At 46.1% G+C, this 25,285-nt stretch overlaps 1 protein-coding gene across 1 annotated transcript in view; it reads left to right on the top strand.

The window, feature by feature from the left end:
• The window catches only part of LOC102462316 (moesin), an 88,576-nt gene that overhangs the window by 48,892 nt on the left and 14,399 nt on the right, over window positions 1-25,285 (top strand). Inside the window, exons 3-5 of the mRNA XM_075940828.1 lie at window positions 22,730-22,825; window positions 23,442-23,716; window positions 24,218-24,301. Of these exons, the coding sequence (XP_075796943.1) occupies window positions 22,730-22,825; window positions 23,442-23,716; window positions 24,218-24,301 (455 nt within the window). The remainder of the gene's footprint in view (window positions 1-22,729; window positions 22,826-23,441; window positions 23,717-24,217; window positions 24,302-25,285) is intronic.

Below are 25,285 nucleotides of genomic sequence, written 5' to 3'. Positions count from 1 at the left end.
CTCACTTGGGTGTGGCCACTGACTCCTCCTCCCCCCCCCCCCAATAGATCAGTGGCCCTGGTCCAGAAAGTTCCCCACTCATGGTCTAAGTCTGAGACCATTGAGTCGGGATACCAGATCTTAAAGGCTGAATACTAAAACAGTCTAGAAATTTCACTAATGGGTTAACCTTATGAATGAATTGTACGTTTGACTTTCAGTGAGTAAGTGATGACTTGATCCACATAGAGACATTGGTATATGACTGTAGTGTGGAACACCTTAGAGCTATGATACAGACCAGTTCCTCTATCTTTCTCTGGTTGCATTGCCACTCTTGGAGATATAGAAAACACTAGAGGAGAGAAACTGCACTAGGTGGTGGTGCATGTCTGTCCATTTTGTGGCTTGACAAGGGCTAAGAGGACTCTTGTAGGTTTCCCAGGAGGCACTATCCAGGCACTGCATGACCTAGCTATACTGTGACACAATGCCGTCTGGAAGCTTGTCTGATGTGTAATCTCCTGTTGCTCTTCCCACAGAGCATGTGGAATGGTATAGTTAGTCCCTTAAACTGTGCACATCTGTATCACTGATTCTGTGTCAGTTGTAGGAATATGGTGCAGGAAGGAAGGGGAAAGAGCTAGGCTTTGAAAGTGCCATTTAGCCAAAACTCGAACAATGATGATTCCAAAGGAAGCTCTTGTGTTGGGAAGGTAAAGGTTTTTCTGAGGACTAGTGAGTAGTTTAGAATAGGGATGTATGAGTTGTTTACTACCTGATAAGCATATGCTTATCTGGTAGTCAGGTTGAGTACTCCCTCCCCGTTCTCCCCAGCAGTGTCTGGCAGGGAGGAGGCAGAGCTGCAGCATCCAAGAGCTGGCATGAGCCAGGACACTTCAGTCCCAGCTCTCACCAGCCCCAGGAACTAATGGCTGTGCACATGGCTCCTACTACATTTAAACTGCAGAGCCACAGTGGGGGTAGTGAGCACCCACCCCTTATTGACTCATTGATGGAATTTCCATTGACTCAATTAGCTGATTAACTGCAATTTAACATCCCAAGTTTTGAAATGCTTGGAGGTGTGAAGTAGGCATTGCACTTATTTATGCATATCAAGGCTGCCCTCCAGCAGTTCCTTTTACTCCAAGCTGAGAGGGGTTGCAAGTAATTTTGAGGTAGGGTAATTCAAAATGATCTGGAGAAATGGTCTGAGGTATATAGGATGAAATTCAATAAGGACAAATGCAAAGTACTCCACTTAGGAGTCATCAGTTTCCTTTCACTCCCTCAGCAACAGTGGGAAACATACTGTTCCTGTCTTAAAAATACAAATAGCCTTATTTCTTCTTAGCCAAATATTTTAGCCTGCAAAGGCTGCCCTGGTTGAAACTGGTATAGTTATCCCTTCAGAGGCTTGCACACAGTCTGGGGAGAGTAAAGTGAGGAAAATACTGTATTCTAGCCACCTGCTACCAAGTTTCACCAGCATGGGAACAAAATGAAACCTACCTGACCAATACTTATAGGTGTTTTGAGGAGGGCTGACTACAAAGCAAGCTGCTGTGCTGATCACTTGCACTAATGTTGCTTCAGGGCTTTGCTGAATGTACAGTAGAACCTCAGTTACGAAGACTTTCCATTCCCAAGGTGCTTGTAACTCTGAAATGTTTGTAACTGAACAGAACTTAATTCTTTCAAATTTACAACTGAACACTGACTTACAGGTTGAACTGCTCTAGTTGGCTCATGTCCCAGAGGTGCTGGTGCTGAACAAGATAATCTGCTGAACCACAGGAGGTCAATTTTGTCTAGCAGGATTACCAACACTTCCACTGCTTACTGGGCTCTTCAGAGACCGTTAGGGGTAAATTAGAGTTAACCAACTCAGAACTGAGCCAGGACTGGTGGCTGTAAGCAACTTTATGGGACCCTGGGAAATCTGGTGGCAACCATGATAAATGGACATCAGGATCATGGATGTTGCTGGACTAGTGCCAGAATAGCAAAGCTCAACCTATAGTAGAATTTCAAAGATGTTTTATAAAAAAAAATAGGGTTTTTTTTTTTTTTGTTTAGGTCTGCATTTGATTTTTTTTCTCTGCCTGATTGTGGACTTAGAGTTCTAATGAGGTGTGTGGTTGGGTTGACTGGTCAATTCATAATTCTGAGGATTTACTCTTTTTTTAAGCTGGTTCAGAACTACTAGTTATGAAATGTTCCAGCTGGCATTATATCACAAACATGGCAAATGAGTTCAGGACTACATTGGCGCACTCTGAACTGTAGCTCAGACTAGAACTGCAAATTGGTGAGTTGATAAAATGTAACCAGAAAGACCAGTGTGTGGCTGCAACAGCTGATGTAGAGAGTTTTAACAGTGGCCTGGAAAAAGTTTCACAGCAGATGTTAAACTGGGAAATTTGGAAACCAAATATTGGACTCTTTCCAAATGCTCTTAGTTGGTGGGGGATGGTGAAAGGAGGCATGAAATGGGTAAGAGCTATTTTTGGGTATTGATTTTGCTCAGATATGAATACTACTTGTGCCTTCATTCAGTGGACTGCAGCCAAATCATGCCTGCTTCGGTCTGACTGGTTACTTCTAGTTGGAATCCTTCTCTTGCTTTCACACTCTTCCTGTGTATCAAGTTCAAATGCCTCTACCTACTACAGTCCTGCATTGCTGGGCTCTGCCTTCCTCTTATTTCACCACTACTTGTGCACTACCTTGTCCCTGATCCCTTTCTCTCTTGTTCCTTTGCACTGGATGTATCCCCCTACCCCCCAAAAGCCTTTACATCTGCTCTCTCCATCCAAAATAATGCAGTTGCGTAATGAGTGAGGTTGTTTTCTCCCTAAAAGTTCTTCTTGCAGCTAACCATTCTCTCCTGTTCTTGCCTGGTGGGTCAAGGTTCTTTGACCTAGATCTGTGCTAACCCACAAGTGCATATTCAAATAACCTAAGCAGCATGCAGACAGGGTGGAAAAATGGCTAACTTGGGCAGTAGATGTTTATAGTAGGGGACCTATCCTGTACTCGTGTCTCAGTTCAGAACTGCATTTCTTGCCACAGCTACTAATGGACTTTTGGGCTACATGTTCAGCTGCAACTCCTGTTTTGTTAGCATTTGAGCTTTGGGGTTTGCTGTTGTCTGTATAAAAAGCTCATCCTACTATGCCTCCTACCTGAGGAGATATTCAGAGTGGCATGGGCAATAATAGTAAGGGGGGAGCAGTCCAAGACTTTTGGAAAGTGGTCAAGGGCTGCATTCTTCTGTGGAGGGGGTGCAGGGTCTAGGATGGAGGCTGGGTGCACAGGGTAAGGGACTGAGTATAGGAGACTGAGGTCTGAGAGGGAATCTGGGTGAAGGAGAAGGTTGTGACCTGATGCAGGGTCTGAGAGGGTGTTTGGGTGCTTGAGAGGATTCTGGCCATCAGGGAGGATGTGGGAGGGTTACAGGATCTGGGAGGGGATGGTGACCTGGGAGAGGGAGTTGGGATGCAGGGGTGCCAGAGACCAGCTTGGGCTGGGAGGCGGTTACCTAAGCGTCTCCAGGTCAGCAGCCCTGCAGCACCCCAAGGCATGCTGGGCTCCCTGCTTGCTGCAGCCCCAGATCATTTTAAACTGGAGGCTGTTCCCTCCAGGTGGCTCTCTCCTACTGGAGGGAAAAGAGGCTTGCACTGCTTCCATCCTCCTGACCAATCTGTCAGTTCCTATTAGCTGGTTATTTTGAGCCAGTAGGAACTGAATTGGGCTGGGGTGGGGAGATCACGTGAAGCCTGCCCCTCCCTCCAGAGCCGAGAGCCACACTGGTGCTGCATGCCTAAGGGTCTCAGCAGGGTGGTCTGTGGGCTGGATCCTGTGGCTTGGCAGGCTGGATCTGGCCTTTGGGCTGTATTTTGCCCAGCCATGAAATAGACCCATTGAACCAAGTTACCATGCTCTCTTTGGTGTAATTAGTACAGCTATAAGCACAGAAGTAACAGATGTGCCTGGAGTTGCTCAGGTCTGTAACTGTGGAATCTGTATATTTTAAAAATATTTTTTCCAAAGGCAGAAAACAAAACCCAAACCTGTTCCAGTGACTGTATAAAATGAAGGCTGGAGTGAGTTTAGGGGCGAGGGGCTGGAGGTAGCTGGCTTAGGGCAGAGGGTTGGGAAGTGAGGGGGCAGGGGAGAGGTGCAGGACTCTAGACAGGACTGCAAGGTGGGGGGCTTACCAGGGCCATCCATGGCAGCAAGGGTGGTGCTGCTCCAGCAGCGGCTCCTCGTAGGGGGCTGGGGCAATGTTCCACTGCCAGCAGGGTCTCCCCAGTTGCTGCCCTCTATGGCTTGCAGGCTTGTCTGGGGAGGGTCCAGGTTGTAGAGGATGCTTCACTTGCAGCTGGCCCCCTGCAGGCTGTTGTGGGGAGGGTATGAGGCTCCAGGGGCTTCCCCACTTCAGTGCCCACCCATGGTCTGCAGGTTGTCTGGGGAGGGGAAAGGCTCTGGTGTCTTCCCAGAGCCTGCAGGCTCTCCATGGTGGTGGGGGGGCTCCAGGTTTGGGGCAGGAGGGCTCCTTACTAGGGATGTAATAGCATAGTCGATTAACCGATGAACCTATGAGCTTTTGCTTATCGGTTCAACGGTTAAACGCTGTAGACTACATGCATTTCTCCCCTGCCCCAAGTAAACTTTTTTTAAGCAGACTGATTAGCAACCTGGCTCAGTTCTGGTTTGATACAATTCTGGGGCCTACTTCTGCTGCAGCTCTGCATTGAAAGTGTATTCGGTACTAGGCTGGCAGGCAACCCAGCTCAGTTCTGGCTCATGCCGGGTCTGGGAGCCCAGACATTTCTCTCTCCCTCCCTCCCCCCCCCCCCCCCCCCCCCCCCAGGGTCTGCTGCCACCCTGTGCTGCTGCCTCTGTATCAGAGGCAACAGCACAGCATGACAGGCAGCTGGTCCATGAGGGGAGCTGTTTTTTAAACTGGCTCCCCTAGCAGATGAGCTCCCACCTAGCATCCCACACTGCTGCCTCTGATACAGAGGCAGCAGCAAGGAGTGGCAGGGGGATCCTCAAAGTGGAGTCAGAGAGCATTGGCTGCTATGGGCCCCTCCTGTCAGGTACTATAGAGTAGTCAACTAGCCGATAAGAATTCATGAGGTTACTTGACTATTTAACATCCCTTACCAGTGTGGTGATAGGCAAGATGGTACAGCCCCAGTCCTGCTGGCCACTCTTAGAGCAAGGTCAGGGTTTGGTTATGCCTGGAAAAATGGGAAGTGACAGGAATGGAACTACTTCCCATAACAGTATATTTAGTGTGTTTTTAAAAAAAAACTTGCAAGCTGCCTCAAATATTTTAAACAGAGGCAGGGTAAAAATATTTTAAATACATAAAACATGGAAAGGGAAGGGCAGAGGAGAGGGATGCAATATTTGGAGTGACCACAGGGGGCAGCTGCAGCACCAAGTTAGGGTAAGAGGAAGCTGCACACGAGGGATGTTAATTAATTGAATAGTCGAGTAACCTTATGAATTCTTATTGGCTAGTCGACTATTCTATAGTCCCCTGGGGCAGGGCTGACAGTCAGTGCACTCTATCAGAGGCAGCAGTTCAGGGTGGCAGGGAGGAGCGGGTCCATGAGGGAAGCCAATTTAAAAACCAGCTCCCCTCAGACCGGCTGCTGTTTCCTGGTGCTGCTGCCTCTGCCTCTGAAAGAGGCTGAAGCATGGAGTGGCAGTAGCCCCTGTCATGGGGAGAGGGGAGGTCTGAGCTCCCTGAGCTGGAACTGAGCAAGACTGCCTGCCCACCTGGTTCCTAATGCACTTTAAATGCAGAGGGGGTGTGTGTGTGGGAAGAGGGGTGGGGGTGTAGGGGGGGGGGGGGGTAGATCCCGGATCCCACATGAGCCAGGCTGCTGGCCAGCCTCCTAAAACATTGAATGGGGAGGGAAATGTGTGTAGTCTTAGCATTGACCAATAAGCTTTTGCTGATCAGTTAATTGACTATACTATTACATCCCTATGTGTACAAAACTTGTTTGTCTGTTTGTTCATTAACTTTATGCTCTTCAGACAAAATTGGGTCAGAAGCCACTTCTGCACTGCTCCTGGCAGCCACATCTGTTACAGAACCTTGCTGAGAAACTTTTTGCCCGAACTGATAAAAGCAGACTCCAGTTTTTGTCTGCTCCTGATGTCAGCCCTAATCTTGATGCTCCCTGGAGCCTTGGCAAGGGGGTAACTTTCTGCTCTAATCTGAACTCGTGGCAGTCGTCTTCATTTTGAGAGTAAATAAGACTAACTGTAGGAATTGGTAGATCTGAGTTGAGCTGTTCCCTTGCTAAACTTTGCAAGCTGGGCACTAGTTTTGCTGTTATCCAGTATAGCTGGCTATGACCCTATTGAGTGTGTGTAGCTGACTTCATTTGGCCACATTCAAGTGCAGTCTATGTATAGCTAGCTCTGCCTCTTTTTGTGTGTATGTGCGCGCACATTGGACTTTTTTCTTTCTAGCTACCATGCTCACTTTATCTAAAAGTGCAGAAAACAATTGTTCTGTTTACATTAAATCACTTAATATGAATAGACACTAATTCTGGCATTGGTTTCATCTTACTCAAGAGCAGGGTGGAGTGTGTGGGTGTGTGCAGAGATGGTTTCACAGAAGTTTAATTAACATCAGCTGTTGGAATAAGAGGGGGCATTTATTTAACCTCTAAATGTCCAGGAGTAAAATAGGTGGCTTCCCTCAATTACAGAACAGCCTGAGACTGTAAAGGCTTCTCTCCTGCTTGCCTCTTTGTGTAATAATTAGGCTCTGAGTTAGCTGTTTCTATAATAAACTACTTTGACTAATGTATTGATCCACACAAGAGATGGGTGAGCCCTAACAGGTCTGTTTCCAATAGCTTCAGATGGTTCCTATTGCAGTCTTTATACATCTCTCAGGCTTTTTTCCAGAAGCAGAGACAGTTCTATGTAGGGATGGTAGTGAGTAGTTGATTACTCGACAAGCATAAGCTTATTGGGTAGTTGAGTGGAGTACTTGACTAACTTCTCTCCCCCCCCCCCCCCCCCATTGCTGCCTCTGTATGAGGGAAAAACAGGAGCCACTGCTGCAGGGAGCTGGCTTAAAAGCTGGTTTTCCCCCAGCACTGTCTTTGGGGTGCTGCGTGTCCCCCTCCTCCCCACCGCTTCTATCAGAAGTGGGGGAATGGGGGGGGTGGGAGGGAGTATGGGGAGGCTGTTCCAACAGCAGCCTCTTTCTATGGGGGTCCTACTGAGGAGCTGGGCCCCCCTGCAGATGGGCTGCTTGGAGCAGCCTCTGTTCATGGCAGCTAGGGGCTCCGGCTAGAGTAGCCCCTGCCCCCAGCCAGCCCTGGTGGCTGTGAACATGGGCTGCTGGACTTGGTGGAAGCTGAGACTGAGCAGTCTCGGCCTCTTACTACATTTAAAATGCAGAGCCACAGCACTGGTGGTTCCAGGAGCTACCCCGCTGAAGCTCTGCAGAGCAGCCCCTTATCAACTAATCCTGTAGTTGATACAATTTGTATCGACTATATGATGAGCTAGATAACTGATTTAACATCCTTAGTGCTATGCCTGACTCTAGTATAGAACTAGAGAAATTGCATACATGTATAGACCGTTTTAACATGCAAATAGTCATCTGGGTGCTCCTATAGCTTTTATATAAACAAGTCCTAGTTACTGATGCAGTATTACATTAGGGGCTGGGTGTTTTATATGAGCTTTCCCTCACTAGTCACTGCTTAGACACCACCAGTGTCAGCACTTTTCAGCTGAATAGTGAAACTAACACTACAGCTGTGGTCACCAAACTGTCAATCGTGATCAGCTGGTCGTGTTTTTTTTGGGGGTGGGGGGTGGGGCATGAACAGTTGATTGCAAGGTGTTCCAGTCTTCACCCTCAAGAAGGAACCTGCTCTGATGCTACCACCTGGGGAAAACGGAGGAAGTACTGGCTTTCTGCGGCATGGTGGGGAAGTCCCCCAGCTGCGCACCAGATCCGGTGTCTCAGCAAGCGCACTGCTCCTCCCCTCTCCAAAATAGCCAGTGCAGTTCCTGAAAAGTCGGATCTGGCACGCAGCCAGGGACTTCCCTGTGCTGCCTGCCTGCCTTCCTGTGTCGGGCGACAGGGTGAGAAGTCCCCGGCTGTGCGCCAGCTCCAACTTCTCTGAGAGTGTGCCGACTATTCTGGGGAGTACTGGGTTGTACCTGCCTGGCCTATCTGGGAGTCCTGGCTGCAGCTTCACTGACCAGGACTCCCCCTGCAGCTGGCTTGGACTGGATCTTCCCAGCGACTGCCACTTCCTCCTTACTGCTGGACTCCCAATAGGCCCTATTCCCAGCCACCTTGTTGGGCCACATATTGGCAGCTCAGTCCTGGATTTCAGAGCTGCAACCTGTATAACTGCTCTTAGGCTGACCAGATCCATTTCTTTCTACTCTGGCTATACAACTTGCATCATCCTTTTTTGTAAGAGCCCTGGTAGTGGCTAGGGATGTAAACCTGGTTAATTGGCTAAACAGATTAAAGGGAGCATGGTTGGAGGTTCTGGAGGGGGCCCCCCTGCCCATGCCAAGCTGAAGTGACTGGCGCAGCTCTTGTCTGCAACGTGCCCCCTACAGGAGATGAGCTACTCCAGCCCCCACTGGTTAATGATAAACTGACGAGCATCCTCCATTAAGGGTGGTGCTTACTGGTTAACCTTTCACATCCCTAGCTAGCTGCTCCCTATCCAAACTGACAGCAGCAATCCGTTACTGCTGAGTGCTTAGATGGCAACTGATTACTTCAGGCAGAGGACTAGCCGTGCATTAGATAGGAATTGTCAGCAATCAGTGTAGAAATTGGTGCTCTGCCCTAAATGTAGAAACTTAGGAGCACGCTCCTCCCTGAACTTTCGAGTGAAATTTCTTAGTCTAGAAAATAGTTTGGTTCCCCAAAACTGTCTCTTTGGCTTTGTACCCACACCTGCCTATTCACCACAGCGAGACCCTCTACTATTGTACCACAATAGTACAAGTGACTGTCTAGGAAGGAGTACAGCAGAAAGTGATCTAGGGGTTATATTGGACCACAAGTTGAATGAGTCAGCAGTGTGATGCTGTTGCAAAAAAAAGCAAACATGATTCTGGGATGCACTAACAGGTGTGTTGTGAGCAAGACACGAGAAGTCATTCTTCCGCTCTACTCTGCACTGGTTAGGCCTCGGAGTATTGTCCAGTTCTGGGCACCGCATTTCAAGAAAGATGTGGAGAAATTGGAGAGAGTCCAGAGAAGAGCAACAAGAATGATTAAAGCTCTAGAGAACTTGACCTATGAAGGAAGGCTGAAAACTGGGTTTGTTTAGTTTAGAAAAGAAGACTGAGGGGGGACATGATAGCCATTTTCAGGTATCTAAAAGGGTGTCATAAGGAGGAAGGAGAGAACTTGTTCATCTTGGCCTATGAGGATAGAACAAGAAGCAATGGGCTTAAGCTGCAGCAAGGGATGTTTAGGTTGGACATTAGGAAAAATGTTGGGGTAGTCAAACACTAGAATAAATTGCCCAGGGAGGTTGTGGAATCCCCATCTGTGGAGATATTTAAGAGTAGGTTAGATAAATGTCTATCAGGGATGGTCTAGACAGTATTTGGTCCTGCTGTGGGGGCAGGAGACTGGACTCTGACCTATCGAGGTCCATTCCAGTGCTAGTATTCTATGATTCTAATAGCATTATTAGGTCACACCACTACATTCCTCTCTCGTATTGTAAGCACAGCTTTACAAAAAAAAAAATTGAGTAAGAAACACTGGCAGTTCTTCTGTGTACTTCAAAGAAAAATCTTATCTTTATCTAGCCCTGATCGGGGGTTAGACCGGTCAGTTTAGTATATCTACCTCCTGAAGTTTTAGTAGCACTAAAACCCATCATAGCTTGCTATGTTTAATTTTTGGAGAAGACTTGGTTATGGGACTTAGACCATTACACTGGATAATACAGTGTTGGCCTCATGAAGTGAGGAAAGTAGGTATTGACGTAAGTACATGACATGATGAGTGAGGATGTGGGGGTCACAGTTGCATGATCTTCTGTAAAGTGGGGGTTGAACACCATAACCGAAGATGCCAAACTTGTGAGCATCTTGCATCTTTACGCTTTCTATAATCATACACAACTGTCCAATGAATCAGTGAATTAAGTCCCTAGCTTGGGAACATAGCCTGGAAATTCATAAACTCAAAATATTTTTGGTTTTAATTTTCATCCTCAGGGTTCTAAAGTTTTTAATTGATAAATCTGTAAATATAACTCATTTCATTTGCGAATTTTTGACAAGTTTGTCAAGTAAATGGTAACATCCCTGGTTGTAGGGAGCTACTTACTGGAATTTAGTAAGTATGTGCAGTGGACTGCCTGAAGGCTAGTTAAAGCTATCCTATCTCGAGTTCACTTTGCTTGTAAGTTAAACTTACCCCTGCAGAATCCTTCCACATAGCCAGTTAGCATTGAAGTAAAAGAGGTGGAAAAATGTCTGTACAGACTTCATGAATAGTTAGACCAGAGTACACTTGGCTTGAAGTCCACATGGTTTGAGGTCTAAGTTTAATGGCTACAGTCTGGGTATAACTTCAAAATCAACCACCCAACCTGCAGTACTCATTTTTGAGGATTGTTTGTTAAACCAAAACAAAACCCTTCAAATTCCTTAGCAAACCCTGGTGACTTTGTGCTTTGGAAAGACCTTTTTCGAGGGAGCTGCAAACCAAGTTTCGATCTCCCATAATGGAAAGCTGTGATTTTTCTAAGGAGTTAATGTATCCGCTTCTCCTCTACCTTAGAAAAAGGGTAGTTACTAGGGCAGTCAAGCAATTAAAAAAAAAAAAAAATTAATCACGATTAATTGTGCTGTTAAACAAGACTCCAAAGAGGCAGTGCAATTTGGAGCCTGGGGTCAGTTGAAGTGTTTCAAAGGGGCAGTGCTGTGGGAGCCTAGGATCAGCTATGTGACACTGCCCCCTTGAGACGCTGCAGCGTTTCAAAGGGGGCAGCGCAATGGGGTAAATGGAGTCCGCAGCTGACCCCGGGCTTCGTGCAGCGCTGCCGCCATGACATTTGAAAGGGGTATGCCATGGGAACCTGGGATCAGCTGGAGTCCCCAATGGGCAAAGAGCCAGTATGAATCTCTTTTGTATTGAATCCTCAGTAGGCTGATTTTGAAGTGACTCCTGGATCCTAGAGCTAAATGATGCTTCTAAGCCACCTTGCTGACAAACAGAGACTTCAGTCAGTAATAGGAAGAAATCCCACCTCTGTTTTTGTTCATGGTTGCTATTAGGGATGTTAAATTTATATTAATCAGGTAATCGAATGCAATTTGTGTCAACTATGCAATTGGTCAATAAGGGTGCCTCCACCTTTGAAGTATAGCAACAGTCCTGGGGCTGTTGATATACTTCAAAGGCAAAAGTGCTGTAGGGAGCACGGGTACTGCTGGGCTCTTACACTTAAAATTCAGAGGTGTAGCAATCAGCACGAGCTGGTCTGGTCTCCCCTGTAGGTGGAGACCATGGTGAACAGCACTGGCTCTGGTCTCCCCCTCTTCCTGTTGCCTCTCATAGGAGTAGTGGGGGACGGGGGGGGGGGAAGACGGGGGGAACGATGCTGTGCAGCACTTCTACGTTTAACAAGCAGAAGTGTCCGCAGTGAGAATTGGCATGAGCAGGGACTGCTTCGGTTTCCGCTTGTGGCATTTCCTCACTGTATCTCTGCCTCCCCTAGCCCCTCACAGAGATGGTGCTGCGGGGATCGAGCTTAAACATAGTTTTCCCCCATCACTGGCTCCTGCTCTCCCTCCCACCTCCTTGCTGCCTCTTTAATAGAGGCAGCAAGGGGGTGTAGGAAACTAGTCGAGTGGTAACTTGACTATCCACTAAGCATTTGCTTATGGGATAGTCGACTAGTCGCTTACATCCCTAACAAGACTCAGTTTCCACAAAGCCTTTAGATAATGGGTTGCTCTGGTTTAACAGCAGAGTGGGCCCACTCTGAGAAATGCTGCCATGAAGGATGTCTGGGCCTTTCTAGATATTTGCAAGTTACCCCTGGAATAGTGAGTCCTGGGTTGCCTCGCCTAGTGTGTGTGTATAATAATAATAATAATAATAATAATTAATGAGTTTGTTCAAGAACGCCTCCTAAACAGTAAGGTAGAAGTAACATACCAAATTTGTTGGTGTCAATTCTGAAAGCAAGGTAAGGATTTTATTGTGCCAGGAAAATAGGATGTGCCTGGAATGAGAGTACTTCTGAAAAAACACACAGAAAAGACAGAATCATCAGGCAAGTAAAAAAGAGGCTGGCTGGGCACATGCTCTCTCCCCACCCCTGATGCCCTCCAGTGAGCATGGTGGGATGTGAAGACCTTTTTTTTTTTTTTTTTTTTTTTTTTTTTTTCCTTCCCTCCAGTTTCATACAGGAACATTGCTGCTGTTCTTGCTCCCTGATTAAGGGGAAGTGCACTGTGTGCTCTCCCTGGAGAGCACAGGGCAGATGAACCTGGATCTGCCCCAGCTGGGCAACATGCACCCCTTCTCCCCACATGCCCACTGCTGCAGTGGCCATGGGGAGGTGCTTTTCACTTGGCCTCAAGATGCTGAGGTGAGGGAGGACTAGAGCAGTCTTCTCTTCCAGGGCTGCCTGCATGCTGAATCTCCCAGCCCCAGTCTAGAGCAATGATTTAAATGAAGCATGCCCATTTTATTTCTTCAAAAACCAAACATTGAGGTTTTGTCTGGACTGCAGGCTTCTTCTGAAACTTCTTCTGAAAAGAGTGTTTACACTGCCAAAGCGCATCAACAAAGTGATCTGCTTTTTGACAGTTGGTGCCTATTCAGTGTGCATACTATCTTGCATTTAAGCTGTTACTATGGATGAAGTGGCCACCAGGGCACCTCTATCAGAGGCAGCAGAGGGAAGGGGAAGAAGGGGTACTTCAAAGTGGTAGCGCCACACAGAGCCTGGGCTCTGCAGCACTGCCTCTTTGAAATGCCACCACAGCGTGGTGGGTCAGTGGGGACTCCCTAGCTGACCCTGGGTTCCCTGCAGCATTTCTGCAGAGTCCCCAGCTGATCCCCGGGCTCTGTGTGGCACTGCTGCTTTGAAATGCCAAGCAGAGGCCAGTCGAGCCATTTCAAAGTGCATAGAGTTCAGGATCAGCTGGGGAGTCTGGTGTCAGTGGGAGACTGAGTCTCTCGCTAACTCTAGGCTCCAAGCAAGTGCTTCCACTTTGAAATGCACAAGAGCCCCTGCTGGGGCTCTTGAACATTTCAAAGGAGGAATGCAGAAGTGCCTATTGAGTAGCCAATGGAAATTCCATCAACTACTCGAATAGTAAATTACTCATTATTTAACATCCTTATACTAGATGTAAGTTTTCTGCTTTGTCTAATTTATGCTTTGGGTCTCTGTAAAATAAAATGGGCTTACATTTGAATAAAACTGATAGTGTTTTATTAAAAGTAATAAACTATTCTGAAGGCTGCCTTCATAATCAGGAATAAAAGATACAAATGAAAATACAACTTCATCTCTGAACTTTAAGTTTGTTTCACAGAAAGATGGGTTCTATAGTTATAGCAGCTTTCCAAGGCTCTATTAGAGTAGAATAAAAGCTTTTTTTTTTTAACATGACTCTTGTGAGCACTAAATGAATCTGTCTACCATCTTCCTGTTGCTGCTGGGTGTGGTACTGAGGGTGTGGTTATACTGCTGTGAAGCTAGAATAACAAGTCAAAGACTAAACTGAAACTAGCCAGCTTCATGTATTTGAAGTGCTTTGTTCCCTTTTCACAGCATATGAAACAATGATAAACAAGGCTTTTTTTTTTTCTACAGCCAAAGCTTTTTTTTCAGTTAAGTTTCACTATTGCCAAATCCAAGTACTTAATGAGTCTGGCCCTCCAAAAAGTCATGAGATGACGGGGGAAAAAATTGGGGTTCTTGGTTTGCTTTCTGGGTTTTGCTGCTTTAAAATTCTGTAGCTTTTTTCAGCATCTCTGAGGGCTGAAACTTTGTGGGTTTTTTTTTTTAATAGTGGGGTTTGCCCCACAATCCCATGACTCAGTTTATGCCCTTAGGAAAAACTTGTAAGAAAATTGGGTTAGTAACAGTGAAGGTTAAAGGAGAGTGTGTCAGCCTGGTCCTTTTTCCCAGGGTCTACATTTGCCAATTTATTTCCAGAGCCCTCTTGCCCCTCTCCTTTTCCTCCCTTGAGTCAGGACTCCGGGGTTTCAGGGGTGGGGTCTGTCTCAGGGATTCAGCCCCATGGGAGAGTAGCTACTCGGGCTCCCATGGTTTTGAAAATCTTCACCCAGAGCTCTGCTTTGGATGGCTCTGGCTGAATTAAGCCCTGCTTTTTTCTCATTTGATTTCTTGCTGATGCTTGGTGGGGGAGAAAGCTGGGCGGGAGGGGGAGGTGTCTCCACCTTCCTGGCCAAATACTGTGCACTGATCCCAACCAGCAGTCCACTTGAGAGCCCCAGTAGAAACTACTTAACAGCAAGTTACCTCTGATACTTCAGAGTCTAGTCTAAGATTAGAAATGGGGGAGAAATCTTTTACATCTAACTTACATGTAAAGGCTCTTGCAAGAATCTTCCTCATCGCCCACCATCCTAAATTATACAATTAACTTTACTTCTGGAAAATGGCTCGACTTTTCCAATTCAGGATACCTAGTCTTCACTTTTTTTGTGTGTGACTTTCATAGGCTGGACAAGTGGGGTAATGGGGTTTATTTTTTTTCTTCTTCCCGGTTGAGTCGTCGTCTGCTGTTTTTTGTATTGCAGAATGTCTGAAGTAAAACATTGCTACTTTTAACAGCAGATTAAGTGTCTCAAAACTGTTTGACTTGCAGTTTTAACTAAGTTACAGCTTTGTGAAACTTCATGTTTTTCCTCCTAGATTGGCAGCCATGGCCATCAATTTAGAGATTCTTCCAAGAAAGGTGGTGTCCCTCATAGCTGATAAGGCAAAAACATTTTTATTCCATGCTGACAGAAGAAGGGGGAGCTTCCCACATTGATATCATCCTCTCCTCTCTACACTGCCCACTGATGCATAAGTGATCTTAAATTATTGGTGCTGTTTTCAACTCTTTGAGTGCATCTACACAGGGCTTAACTCAAAATAAGCTACACAAATTGAGCTACGTCAATTGTATAGCTTATTTCGAAATTGGGACATCTACACGGCACTTCTTCTGAAAGAGTATTCTTCCTCCTAACTTCCCTTACTCTTCATACAGTGGGGGTTACAGGAGTTGGAGTAAGAAACCCTCCAGCTTGACAGTATTTTGACGTTATTTCAAAACAACTGCCTGCAGTGTAGAAGCGGTCTAAATTATTTCAAAATAATAGTAGTGTTGCTGTGTAGATGTACCCTTTTTTGTTTAATTTTGAGGGAAAGAGGCCTAACTTCCAGAGAAGGGAACTTTTTTTTCCTTCCAGTTGTCTCGGAATAACAACTTCATAATAGAAGTTAATGGACCAAATTCAGGTAGTATATCCCCCTTGAAACTGGTGGGTTTGAATTGGCATAATTTGAGGGCAGAATTGATCTAGTAAGGTGTGGATTTGCCCTGATACTGCCTTTTGTTAGCTTTTTTTTTCGGTTTAGACTAGTTAACCAATCCGCAAAATAGCATCTGTGCAGCTCCTTGCGTGGCAATGATCCCATGTGGAAAGAGACTGAATAGGATGCTCGATTAGAATCGAAGCTTCCAATTGAACATGGTGAAAACTGTTACTTGGTGGCTGCCTGGTATCTGAGGAACACCTAATACATTGACCGCCTTCCTGCAAAGGAATGGGAAGACACCATAACTTAAGGGCTTTCCTGGGAAGAACTTGTATGTAGTCCAACATTTTGTTGTGTAACTAGACCCTAACTGACATGTGTTTAGGGTCAGAGCTGTTGGGGATACTGAGACTTTCTTCTAGCGAAATATCCACAGAACTGGAATTTTCAAAGCTGAAGGCAAGCTTAATTCTCTGAACTTGTGGTGTTGTAAAAGTGTCACTCTAAATGCTTGAGTTGGTTATCACGAGGGCAGCCCCAGGGATAGTGATGTAGAATGAAAAATTGAAAGAGTAAATGGTGAGGAATTCAGGAAAACTTCCCTAATGTAGATCTTCATACTTGCTTACAAGCACCTTTAGCATATTAATGAGCTCTAAAGCAATAGAGAAAACCTAGACACCAGTTCTCACCTAACTTTCATTTGGCCATGGAGCAAGTACAAAATCCCTTGTCTAGTGGTGGTGGTTCTCCATAGGGGTGTAAAAGGTTAATTGGTTAACTGGTAAGCATTCACCGTATCAGCATGCTTACCAGGTAAGTGGTTAACTTGAGGGCTGGGTGGGGGGCCCCACCCTCACCCGCTGCAGCATGGCAAAACACTGGCTGGCCAGAGCAGCCCATCCCCTGTCAATCTCCCCCTGCCACCTGCTGCAGCGCAAGAGAACCCCAGCAGGCTCTGGCCCCTAGCCCCTCAATTAACCAGGTAAATAATTACAATTAAATTGGGTAACTGTTTTACAGCATATTCATTTGACCCTTGTTCCCCATTGGTCAAAACGCTGGGTCTGGGAGCAGTGCCAAAGACTCCTTGGATAGCCTTCTGTAACTAGAAAGGGGGACCATGTGAGCAACAGGAGCCTTATAGAGAGCATGTGAAATGGGGATAAGACACACTGGTGGTTGCAGGGTACTGATACCAGTATCAGCCTAAAGACTCTGTTTCAGCTGTTGGCAATAACATTGGTGAATAGATTCACTCAAAGGCTGAATGCAAAGATGTCTAGAGCAGGGGTCAATCTGTGGCACGAGCCTTCCCGCCAGATCTCTATGCCCACTATATGGGACTGTCCTGACTTTAACTACCATTGCTCCTTGTACAGCACAGCAGCCCCTGCAGAAAGTGCATAGGTGGCCCCATTGGAGCTTTGCTGGCAGGCAGCTGGGCCGGCTTCTGGTGGCACTCTGCCACCCACTGCTACACACCCCCCCCCACCTGTCCTCCACAGGACTACCTCTGGCACATACGGGGGGGGGGGGGGGTGCGGCGGCAGTCTGACCTGCTACCACTTCCTCCTCCAGATGACTTGTTAGTACTGTGGCTTCCACTGCTGTGGGGGCTGGCTGGGTCCAGGGCAAAACACAGCAAGTCACTCCTGGGCCTACACACCTTGGAGCTGCCACTTCAACTCCAGGAGGGGCCGTGCAGAGCCCCAGTGGAGTGCAATGGGGCACGGCTCACTGGGGTGCAATGGGGCGCTGGGGTTGCCAGGTGTCTGGTATTTTTGCCTCCCTGGCTGGGAGAAAAATCAGGCAATACTGGACATTTTAGGAGTTCAGTATTTTCTGATTTTTTTTTTTTTTTTTTTTTTTTTTTTTGCTGGACAGGAAGTGAAAACACCAGACTGTCCGGGTCAACCTGGCAACCCTATCCATAAAATCCACTAACTCTGGAACCCAGAAAGTAAATCTGACTTATGGGAAGCCCTGAATCTCAGTCCTCCCTGTCCCTTTACCTCACCCATTGGGGCTGGAGCACCAGTGTGAGAGATCTTAGTTGAATTCCACATCAGTGAGGGTTGGCTTTTGGAGGGGTGTTTTGTTTTGTTTTGTTTCCTTTGCTTTTCACTTGAGTGTTCCCCAACTGATTTTTTTTTCCTGGGGGTCAGTGGGCCCCCCAATCCTAACCCTTCCCCCACCTCTGCCATAAATAAAGAAAACATTAAAACCTTTTGTGTTGGAGATAAACCTAACAGTTTAAAATACTTAAATCAGCTTTATTTAAAATAATTTGTTAGTTATGTTTAATAACTTAAATGAAACCATTCTCCATAGCTGCAGCTGGTTCAGAAAATGATTGTACACGGCCTGCCCCTGCCTCCCCCTCCTCCCTCTGGCACACAGATCTGTAAATAGAAATGAATAAGTTAAACCTTGGCACGTGAATTCTGAAAGGTTGCTGACCCCTAATCTAGAGCATGATCACTTCAATATAAGGGGGAAAAGGCTTGAAACAACTCGAGGCTGGAAGTTACTTGTGGCTATCAAGTGAAACTTAAGTGTCTGAGCTAGGGTCTTTATATAATCCTATTTTATTTTATTTTTATTTATTTTATTTATTTATTTATATATTTAAAAAAATCACATTACCCAGCGTTGCTTGGGCCTTAAGGAGGGTCATAGAGCTAGGGGCTTAGGAGGTATAGGAGTCAGGGTTGTGGATGGGCAAGGAGGAGTTGAAGCCCTCCCTCCACCAAGATTCATACCAGGGTTGCTTGCTTGCTCTTTGCTCTTGCTCTGTGATAGGAATGGAAAGGGGAAGTGCACCACTCTTCGGCCCCCGCACTTCCCAGCCAGAGTGAGGTATGTGGCCAACTGCACTTTGCTGGCTGATCCCCTTCCTCAGGGAGAAGGGAAATCTCCTCGTATGAATCTGGGGGGAAAGCTTCAGCCTCCCCTCCCTGAAGGGATCTAGGGAGTGGGCTTGGGGGCAAGGGTGCCCTTATCTAGGCCCTTTCACCTGCCTGGTGGTGGTGTTTTGGTTTGTTCTATGTAGTTTGAGAAGCAATCCCACGCCAGGCACATCCCATTTTTCCTGGCATAACCAAACCCTTATCTTGCTTTTAAGTTATAAGAGGAAGCTGTAGATCAAATTTTGGTGGTCCTAGTCCTTTCCATTTAGGAGGCATACTTGAACAGACTGACAAATGCAGTGGCTTGGCTAGAATACCATAGCTGGAATCCTGAGGATTGTCTGAACTTTCCATGTGCTACTTTTCTCCATGCCATAAGCCGATCAAAAACATGAAATCATTCCTTGTCTTGAACTTCAGAGTTCTGCTAGTCAGTCTGACTTAATATTACATCTGGTGAGGAGGAAAGATAGGGTTCTCTTTGTTCAACTTGCAATTACAGCACATCTTGTAATACTACATGTAATGAGTGGTCTTTCAAATTCATTGTCCCTCATCCTATGCATCTTGTGCCTTTGCACTCAATTCCTGCTCACGGCCAAACATTGTTTGCTTGCAGAGGCCAACATAATTAATCAAATCTGCAAATGCTGCACACCCCTTTTAACAAAACTAGATTGATAATCAGGCTGCTAGCTGTCAGGCAGACTCTTCCCAGCTGTAGAGATCAGTCTCTGCTTTGATAATGCTTTCCCTTTGCCAAGTGGAACTAAACAAACTTTAAGTGTGGTGGGGAATGCATTTGGTAGAGGCTACCAGCATGCATATCCGGTTGGAAAGCTATTTCAGATATGAATGAGTACATACAGCCTGAGCACAAACATGATCTAGCAAGCTGGAACATGCTTGGCTTCACAGCACTAACCTTGGCTTCTGTGCAGCAGTGTCCATATAGCTTTGCAAAAAAAAAAAAATTATTTGCGGGGTGGGAGGATGAGTGAAAGGTATTGAGTTTGCATAGCTGGCTTTCCTTCTCTTATACTGTCCATAGTTGCTGTTGCTATTACTGTGCAGACTTCTCTGCTGTTGAATAAAAGTCCTTTTGTGCTTGGGCCTCAGTGTGATGCCATTCAGTTCCTTTTTGGCAGTTCAGTATGCTGAACTCCCCATACTTAAGCTGCCTGCAAATGAAATTGAGGCAGGCAAGCAGACACATGCAGCAGTGGGGGTGAGCCACCATCCTATTCAAATGTTAATAATGCCTGAGAACAGAGCTCTCATTTTTAGGTCCGTTCCAGACTGGTTCCTTCCCCCACCCCACACACTTCAAGCTAGATAGTGGCCTGCAGTCTTAATACCCTTCTGATAGTCTCTGCAGCAGCATGCATTCCATTGCACGTGATAAACATTTGTTTAGGTTCTTGGGACCCGCAGGAGTCTGGTCCAAATGTCTGGACCAACTCTTAAGCAAGTAGTCCTTACTTAGACAAGTCCCACTGAAGTCAGAGGAACTAGGTACATGGGTGTGGTCCAATATTTACTACTGGTGTTATAGCTACCAGCATTGCTGTTAGGCCAGCGTAACTCTAACTCCACAGCAATGTAGACACAGCTGACACTGGAGGGGATTCCCCTTGTGTGGGAACACCCCTGCCCTGCAACAGTGATAGTTGACAGACATGTTTTTCCATCAACCTAGCTGCTTTCTACGGGAAGCTGTAGGTCAGAATGGTTATCACAAGCAATGCACACGGAGCCTGATGGGAGGGGCCAGCTAGCAGCAGGAGGCTGCAGTGTGGGCTTCCTCCCTCCTCCAGTCGCTGGCAGCGATGACAGGGAAGTCACAGGCTGGACAGCTTCAGACCACATGGTGCTGCTCTAAGGCCACACTGCTCTGGGGAGTGCTAGGGAGGGGTGGAACGAGTGTGGGGCAGAGCAAGGGAGCACAGGCTGTACTGATGCTGCCGCCCCCCTCTTCCTTCCTCTGCCACACATCACCACTGTTACTATATTGGTCAGGGGTGTGGATTCTTCACATCTTTGATCAAGTTGAACTAATTTAAGTGTAGACCAAACCTGGTAAATACTGCCTTGCTATTTACAGCTAAGCAGCAAGTGTACTGATGTCTCCGATCCAGCATTTTTTTTCTGGTCTTATAAGCCTTGGGCCATAAAACCAGTAATAAAAACTATGCAGCATCCCTTGAGTGATAAAACAAGGTGGAAGGTTGCTGAAGACTGAGTGATTTTGGGGGAGGGGGGGAAGGAGTGATCAAGTCAGCACTACTGTTTCCTTATCAGATTGTTGCCCTATTAAGCACAGGTTGGAGGAGAGCAAGTAATTCTGAATTCTGACAGGTAGGATGGGGAGTGAGTGCCTGCAGTCTTGAGACTTGTTGGATGCATTGTTGAGGGAAAGGAGGGCGGGGAGATCATCCACAAGTCTTCCAGACTATTCTATATAAATTATGAAGTTCTGATTAAAGAACCTCATGAAGGTGAGGAGGTAGACGGGAATGTAACTTTCTGAAGTGTAGAGTGCACTTGAGGATATAAAACACTAACCATGTAACCAACTAAATTCAATTGGTTACACCAGTGGTTCCCAACCTGTGGTCTGCAGACCCCTGGAGTTCTGCAGCAGTACTCTAGGGGGTCTGTGCAGTGCCTCCTGCAGCCAGCAAGTCCCTTAGCCTGCACTGCTTTCCGAGCTGCAAGAAGCAACCGGGGTTGAAGACTGTGCTGTCAGCTAGCACTTCCTTCAGCCTGCCCTGCTTCCCCAGCAGGATGAGGGATGCCACTGGAGAAGCAGCATGGGCTGAGGTGTGTGCAGGCTGCAGGCACACTATATTGTTTTGGGGAGGGGAGGATAGTCCATAATCTTTTAATAGATTGAAAAGGGGTCTGTATCCTCAAAGGTTGGGAGCCACTGGGTTAGAGTTAAACGTTCCATGGGCTGCTGGCTCCATGGGACATCTAGTGGCTAGAGGGAGCCTGCTTGGCTCTTGCTACAGTTCAAAAGCGGAAGCCTCATGCTCCCTGTAGGGCTTTCTTTTTAAATGTATGTCACATTTTAAAAGCTCAGGTGTCACTGGGGCTCTTGTACATTTCAAAAGCAGAATCGCAGCAGAAGTGGCATGTGTGGAGACTGCTTCAGTCCCCATTTATGCTGTTTCCCACTGTGCCTGGCTCCCACCCCCAACGGCTCCTGCTCTCCATCCTTGCTGCCTCTCACATCACTAGTTGACTAGCTGATAGTCAACTATCTGATAAGCAGAAGCTTAATTGCTTACATCCCTAGTCCTGTCTTACCCAAAGCAGTGCACTTCAGTGGAGCAACTAACTAAACAGCAGGTGGGTGTGGGTAGTTGTCATGTACCTATAAGGTTGTGTGCAGTGCAGATCTTAAGATATGTGGCAGGACTGAATCTGGTCCACAGAGTTCATGGTGTACTCAAACAGAACCCTTCCATGTGAAAATGAGGGATGGTTCTGGAACTGGAGCTGAGGCCTATACTGTCTATTGCTGTAGTTGCTGCTAGGGCCTTATCCAACCACTATGAATCACTCCTTACTGCAGTCCTTACTGCAGTCCTTCTTGCTCATTTGAGAACTAGTATCTCAATTTGCACTGTAGCTGTCCAGGCAGAGACTGGGAAAAGGTTGGGTGGGGGAGAGGGGAGATGGCAGTTGTATAGCTTTCCACCTGCAGACTAGACTGTCTCTCTGGAATCTACATAAATGGGAAAATCTGGCATTTACTATGGTGGCAAAATCTTAGTGTATCAGTAACTTAGGGTTGCTCAGTGCTCCAGCTTTTCCCAGCAGGAGTCCTGGTTCAAATGGCTTTATCAGGCAGTTGAAATGAGTTTGTTAGGTGCTTAGTTTTCTGATTAAGACCTACAGTTAAGAACTATTGTACAAACCAGGGTGGTAGTGATCTGCACCTGCATAGCTGCATAGGGCTTTGTTACTACCTACCTCCAGTTTGGCATAATCCAGTTGCCAAGTTGGAGACAGTGATGGTAAACTTCTTAGAGACCCCTCTTTGCACTTCTGCAGAGTCTTTTGTGAGAGAGATGAGTGAACAAGGTTAGTTTTGCCCTGTTCTGATTGAGTCAGTAGGTGAAAGCTGGTTTGATTCTTTCCTAAACTTGCCCACCTTATACAACACCACCCCAATGCACAGTCAATTAACCAGTGTGCCCATGGCTAGTCAGTTTACTGATGCTCACATTTCTCTGACTTCTTTTGCAGGTTGTGAAGACAATTGGGTTGAGAGAGGTCTGGTTTTTTGGACTTCAATACCAGGACACCAAGGGCTTCTCAACGTGGCTGAAGCTTAATAAAAAGGTATATGCCTGCTTATCTGATTTGTCCACTTGAGATTTTAATGTATTTATTCTAGTCATTTTTTTCCTGGACTTTTGTTTGCAGCTGGACAGGATAGGATGTTCAGTGTCTCACTCCTGCCAGGGACTTTTTCTTATACCACTCTGAATAGTAATAATTGATCGTTCTTTAGCTAGTCTGCGCTGACTGTTTCATCATAGCTAGATCTGCAATGTACAGTCATGCCAGCCAATCTGCTGTCCTGGCCCCCAGTAATCCTGTGCTTTCTCTTCAGGCAGATCTAATGTAGTAGATGAAAGAAAAGACTATCCATGTGTAATACATATGGTGAATAAGACTTCTGGTGCCAACTGTGTTGTGTTAGATGTACCGTTAGTCACAATAGTTTTTGGTAGCTGATAAATGAAAGAATATTGGCTCACTCTTGCCAAGTTGGCAGTTTCCAATTAATTGCTTAATGGGAGGTTACCTTGTGCTGCTTTGCTATGTGCTTGCTTTGACAGAAGGGAAGTGGGTTTTGAACATGCTGCTCTTGTTACTCCCTCTTTTTAATTACACACTGCTCCACTTAGCCTGCAGGCTAGTTTTAAAGCCGTATGCTTCCATCTCTCACCAGGTGACCGCCCAAGACGTGCGCAAGGAAAGCCCACTGCTCTTCAAGTTCCGTGCCAAGTTCTACCCAGAGGATGTGTCAGAGGAACTGATTCAGGACATCACGCAGCGCCTCTTTTTCCTCCAGGTGAAGGAGGGCATCTTGAATGACGATATATATTGCCCTCCAGAAACGGCTGTCCTCCTCGCTTCCTATGCCGTCCAGTCTAAATACGGAGATTTCAACAAGGAGATGCATAAGCCTGGCTATCTTACTGGTGACAAACTGCTTCCTCAAAGGTATGTAGAGTTCACCGTTATGAGGTATGCAGAGTGCATCTTTCCTTAACAGGAAGGCTGTTGCACTTCATGCCCTTCCTCAGTTCTCCTTGGGAGATGCATTTTGAAGAGTCCATTTCAATTCTGTATAGAAACACAGGTAAAAACTTAAATTTTTGAGCTAAAGGGGAGTACATCTGGCACCGAACTGCATAAATGGGTATGGTGTACAAAAGAGAAAATGGATATAATTACTTTGGCTAAATAGTCAGGGCTTCTGTCACATGACACCAGAGTCTGGCTTGCTGAACAGTACTTCTACAGTAGTTCTCCATATCCAAATTGTTTTAGTGGCCCTAACCAAATTATTTGCTCTAAGGCCAACATTTATGATAATTTTTGTTGACGTTGTTATCCTGTGTATGAATCTAGACTGTATATCACTTCATATGTCCAGACTTCTGGCTTTTCTTGGTGGACTCCCTTCTTACTGACCAGTTCTGCTTCTCTTTTCCTTTCTAGAGTTCTAGAACAGCACAAACTCAGTAAGGACCAATGGGAGGAGAGGATCCAGGTGTGGCATGAGGAACATCGGGGAATGCTCAGGTAATTGATCCAGGTTTGACCTCACTCTGCTATAGTAGATTAGTGTGGTCACACTAAATGGTAGTTCTCAAATTCGGTAGCTGAGTGTAGCTGGTCAGTAGGGCAAAAGCTTATTGTCACTGCTCTCTCTGTGTTGCTGAAGAGTAAGTACCATCTTATCTCAGTCAGTATTGGCTATCAAGTGTACAATATCCTTAGCAAAAAGAAACCAAACTCTCCAAATGATGGTGTTTGAGAACACTCCTACTGGACCAGATCAATGGCCCATCTAGCTGAGTATCCTGCATCTGACAGTGGCCAATGCCAGCAGCTTCCGACAGTGAACAGAACAAGGCAGTTTTGAGTGATCCATCCCCCTTGTAGTCCCAGCTTCTGGCATTTGGAGGTTTAGGGACCTTATCAAAGGGTTTCTGAAAATACATGTACACTATTGCTGCCTCACCCTTGTCTGTTCTTGTTGACTCCCCTTAGACTGAGGCATTATTTCCCATTTATAAAAGCTGTGGCCTTTCCCCAACATGTTTGTGTTCACGTGTCTGATGCTGTGAAATCTATAATTTCAGTACCAGGCAAACTGGTTGCAATTACCGGCCTATAATTGCCAGGATTCCCTCTGGAGCCTTTTTTCTAAAAATTGAGTTGCTCAAGTCATCTGGTACAGAAGCTGATTTTAAGCAATAGGTTGTGCTAATGGATCTAAAAGTGACTATTACAAAGCAATTTCAAAAACCAGCTTGAGAGAGAAGCTGCAGAACTTGGTTTCATTTAAAAGTTTGACACCTAGAATCAAGGTCTGAACAAACACCTGAACTGGATGGGCCACTAATGACATAAAAAGCTAAGCACTGGGTACTTAGAGCCCACTCTATTTGCCTCGTTTTGCATGGATGCTCTGACTATTTTTTCCCTTTGCTTCCTCCTATTTATTTGTGCCCTAAATCCCTTAATTCCATTCATCTGAAGTAGTTGTACCCATGAAAGCTC

Source organism: Pelodiscus sinensis, chromosome 13 (assembly GCF_049634645.1).
Source record: "Pelodiscus sinensis isolate JC-2024 chromosome 13, ASM4963464v1, whole genome shotgun sequence".
NCBI lineage: Eukaryota > Metazoa > Chordata > Testudines > Trionychidae > Pelodiscus > Pelodiscus sinensis.
This window is presented reverse-complemented; position numbering and strand designations above follow the sequence as displayed.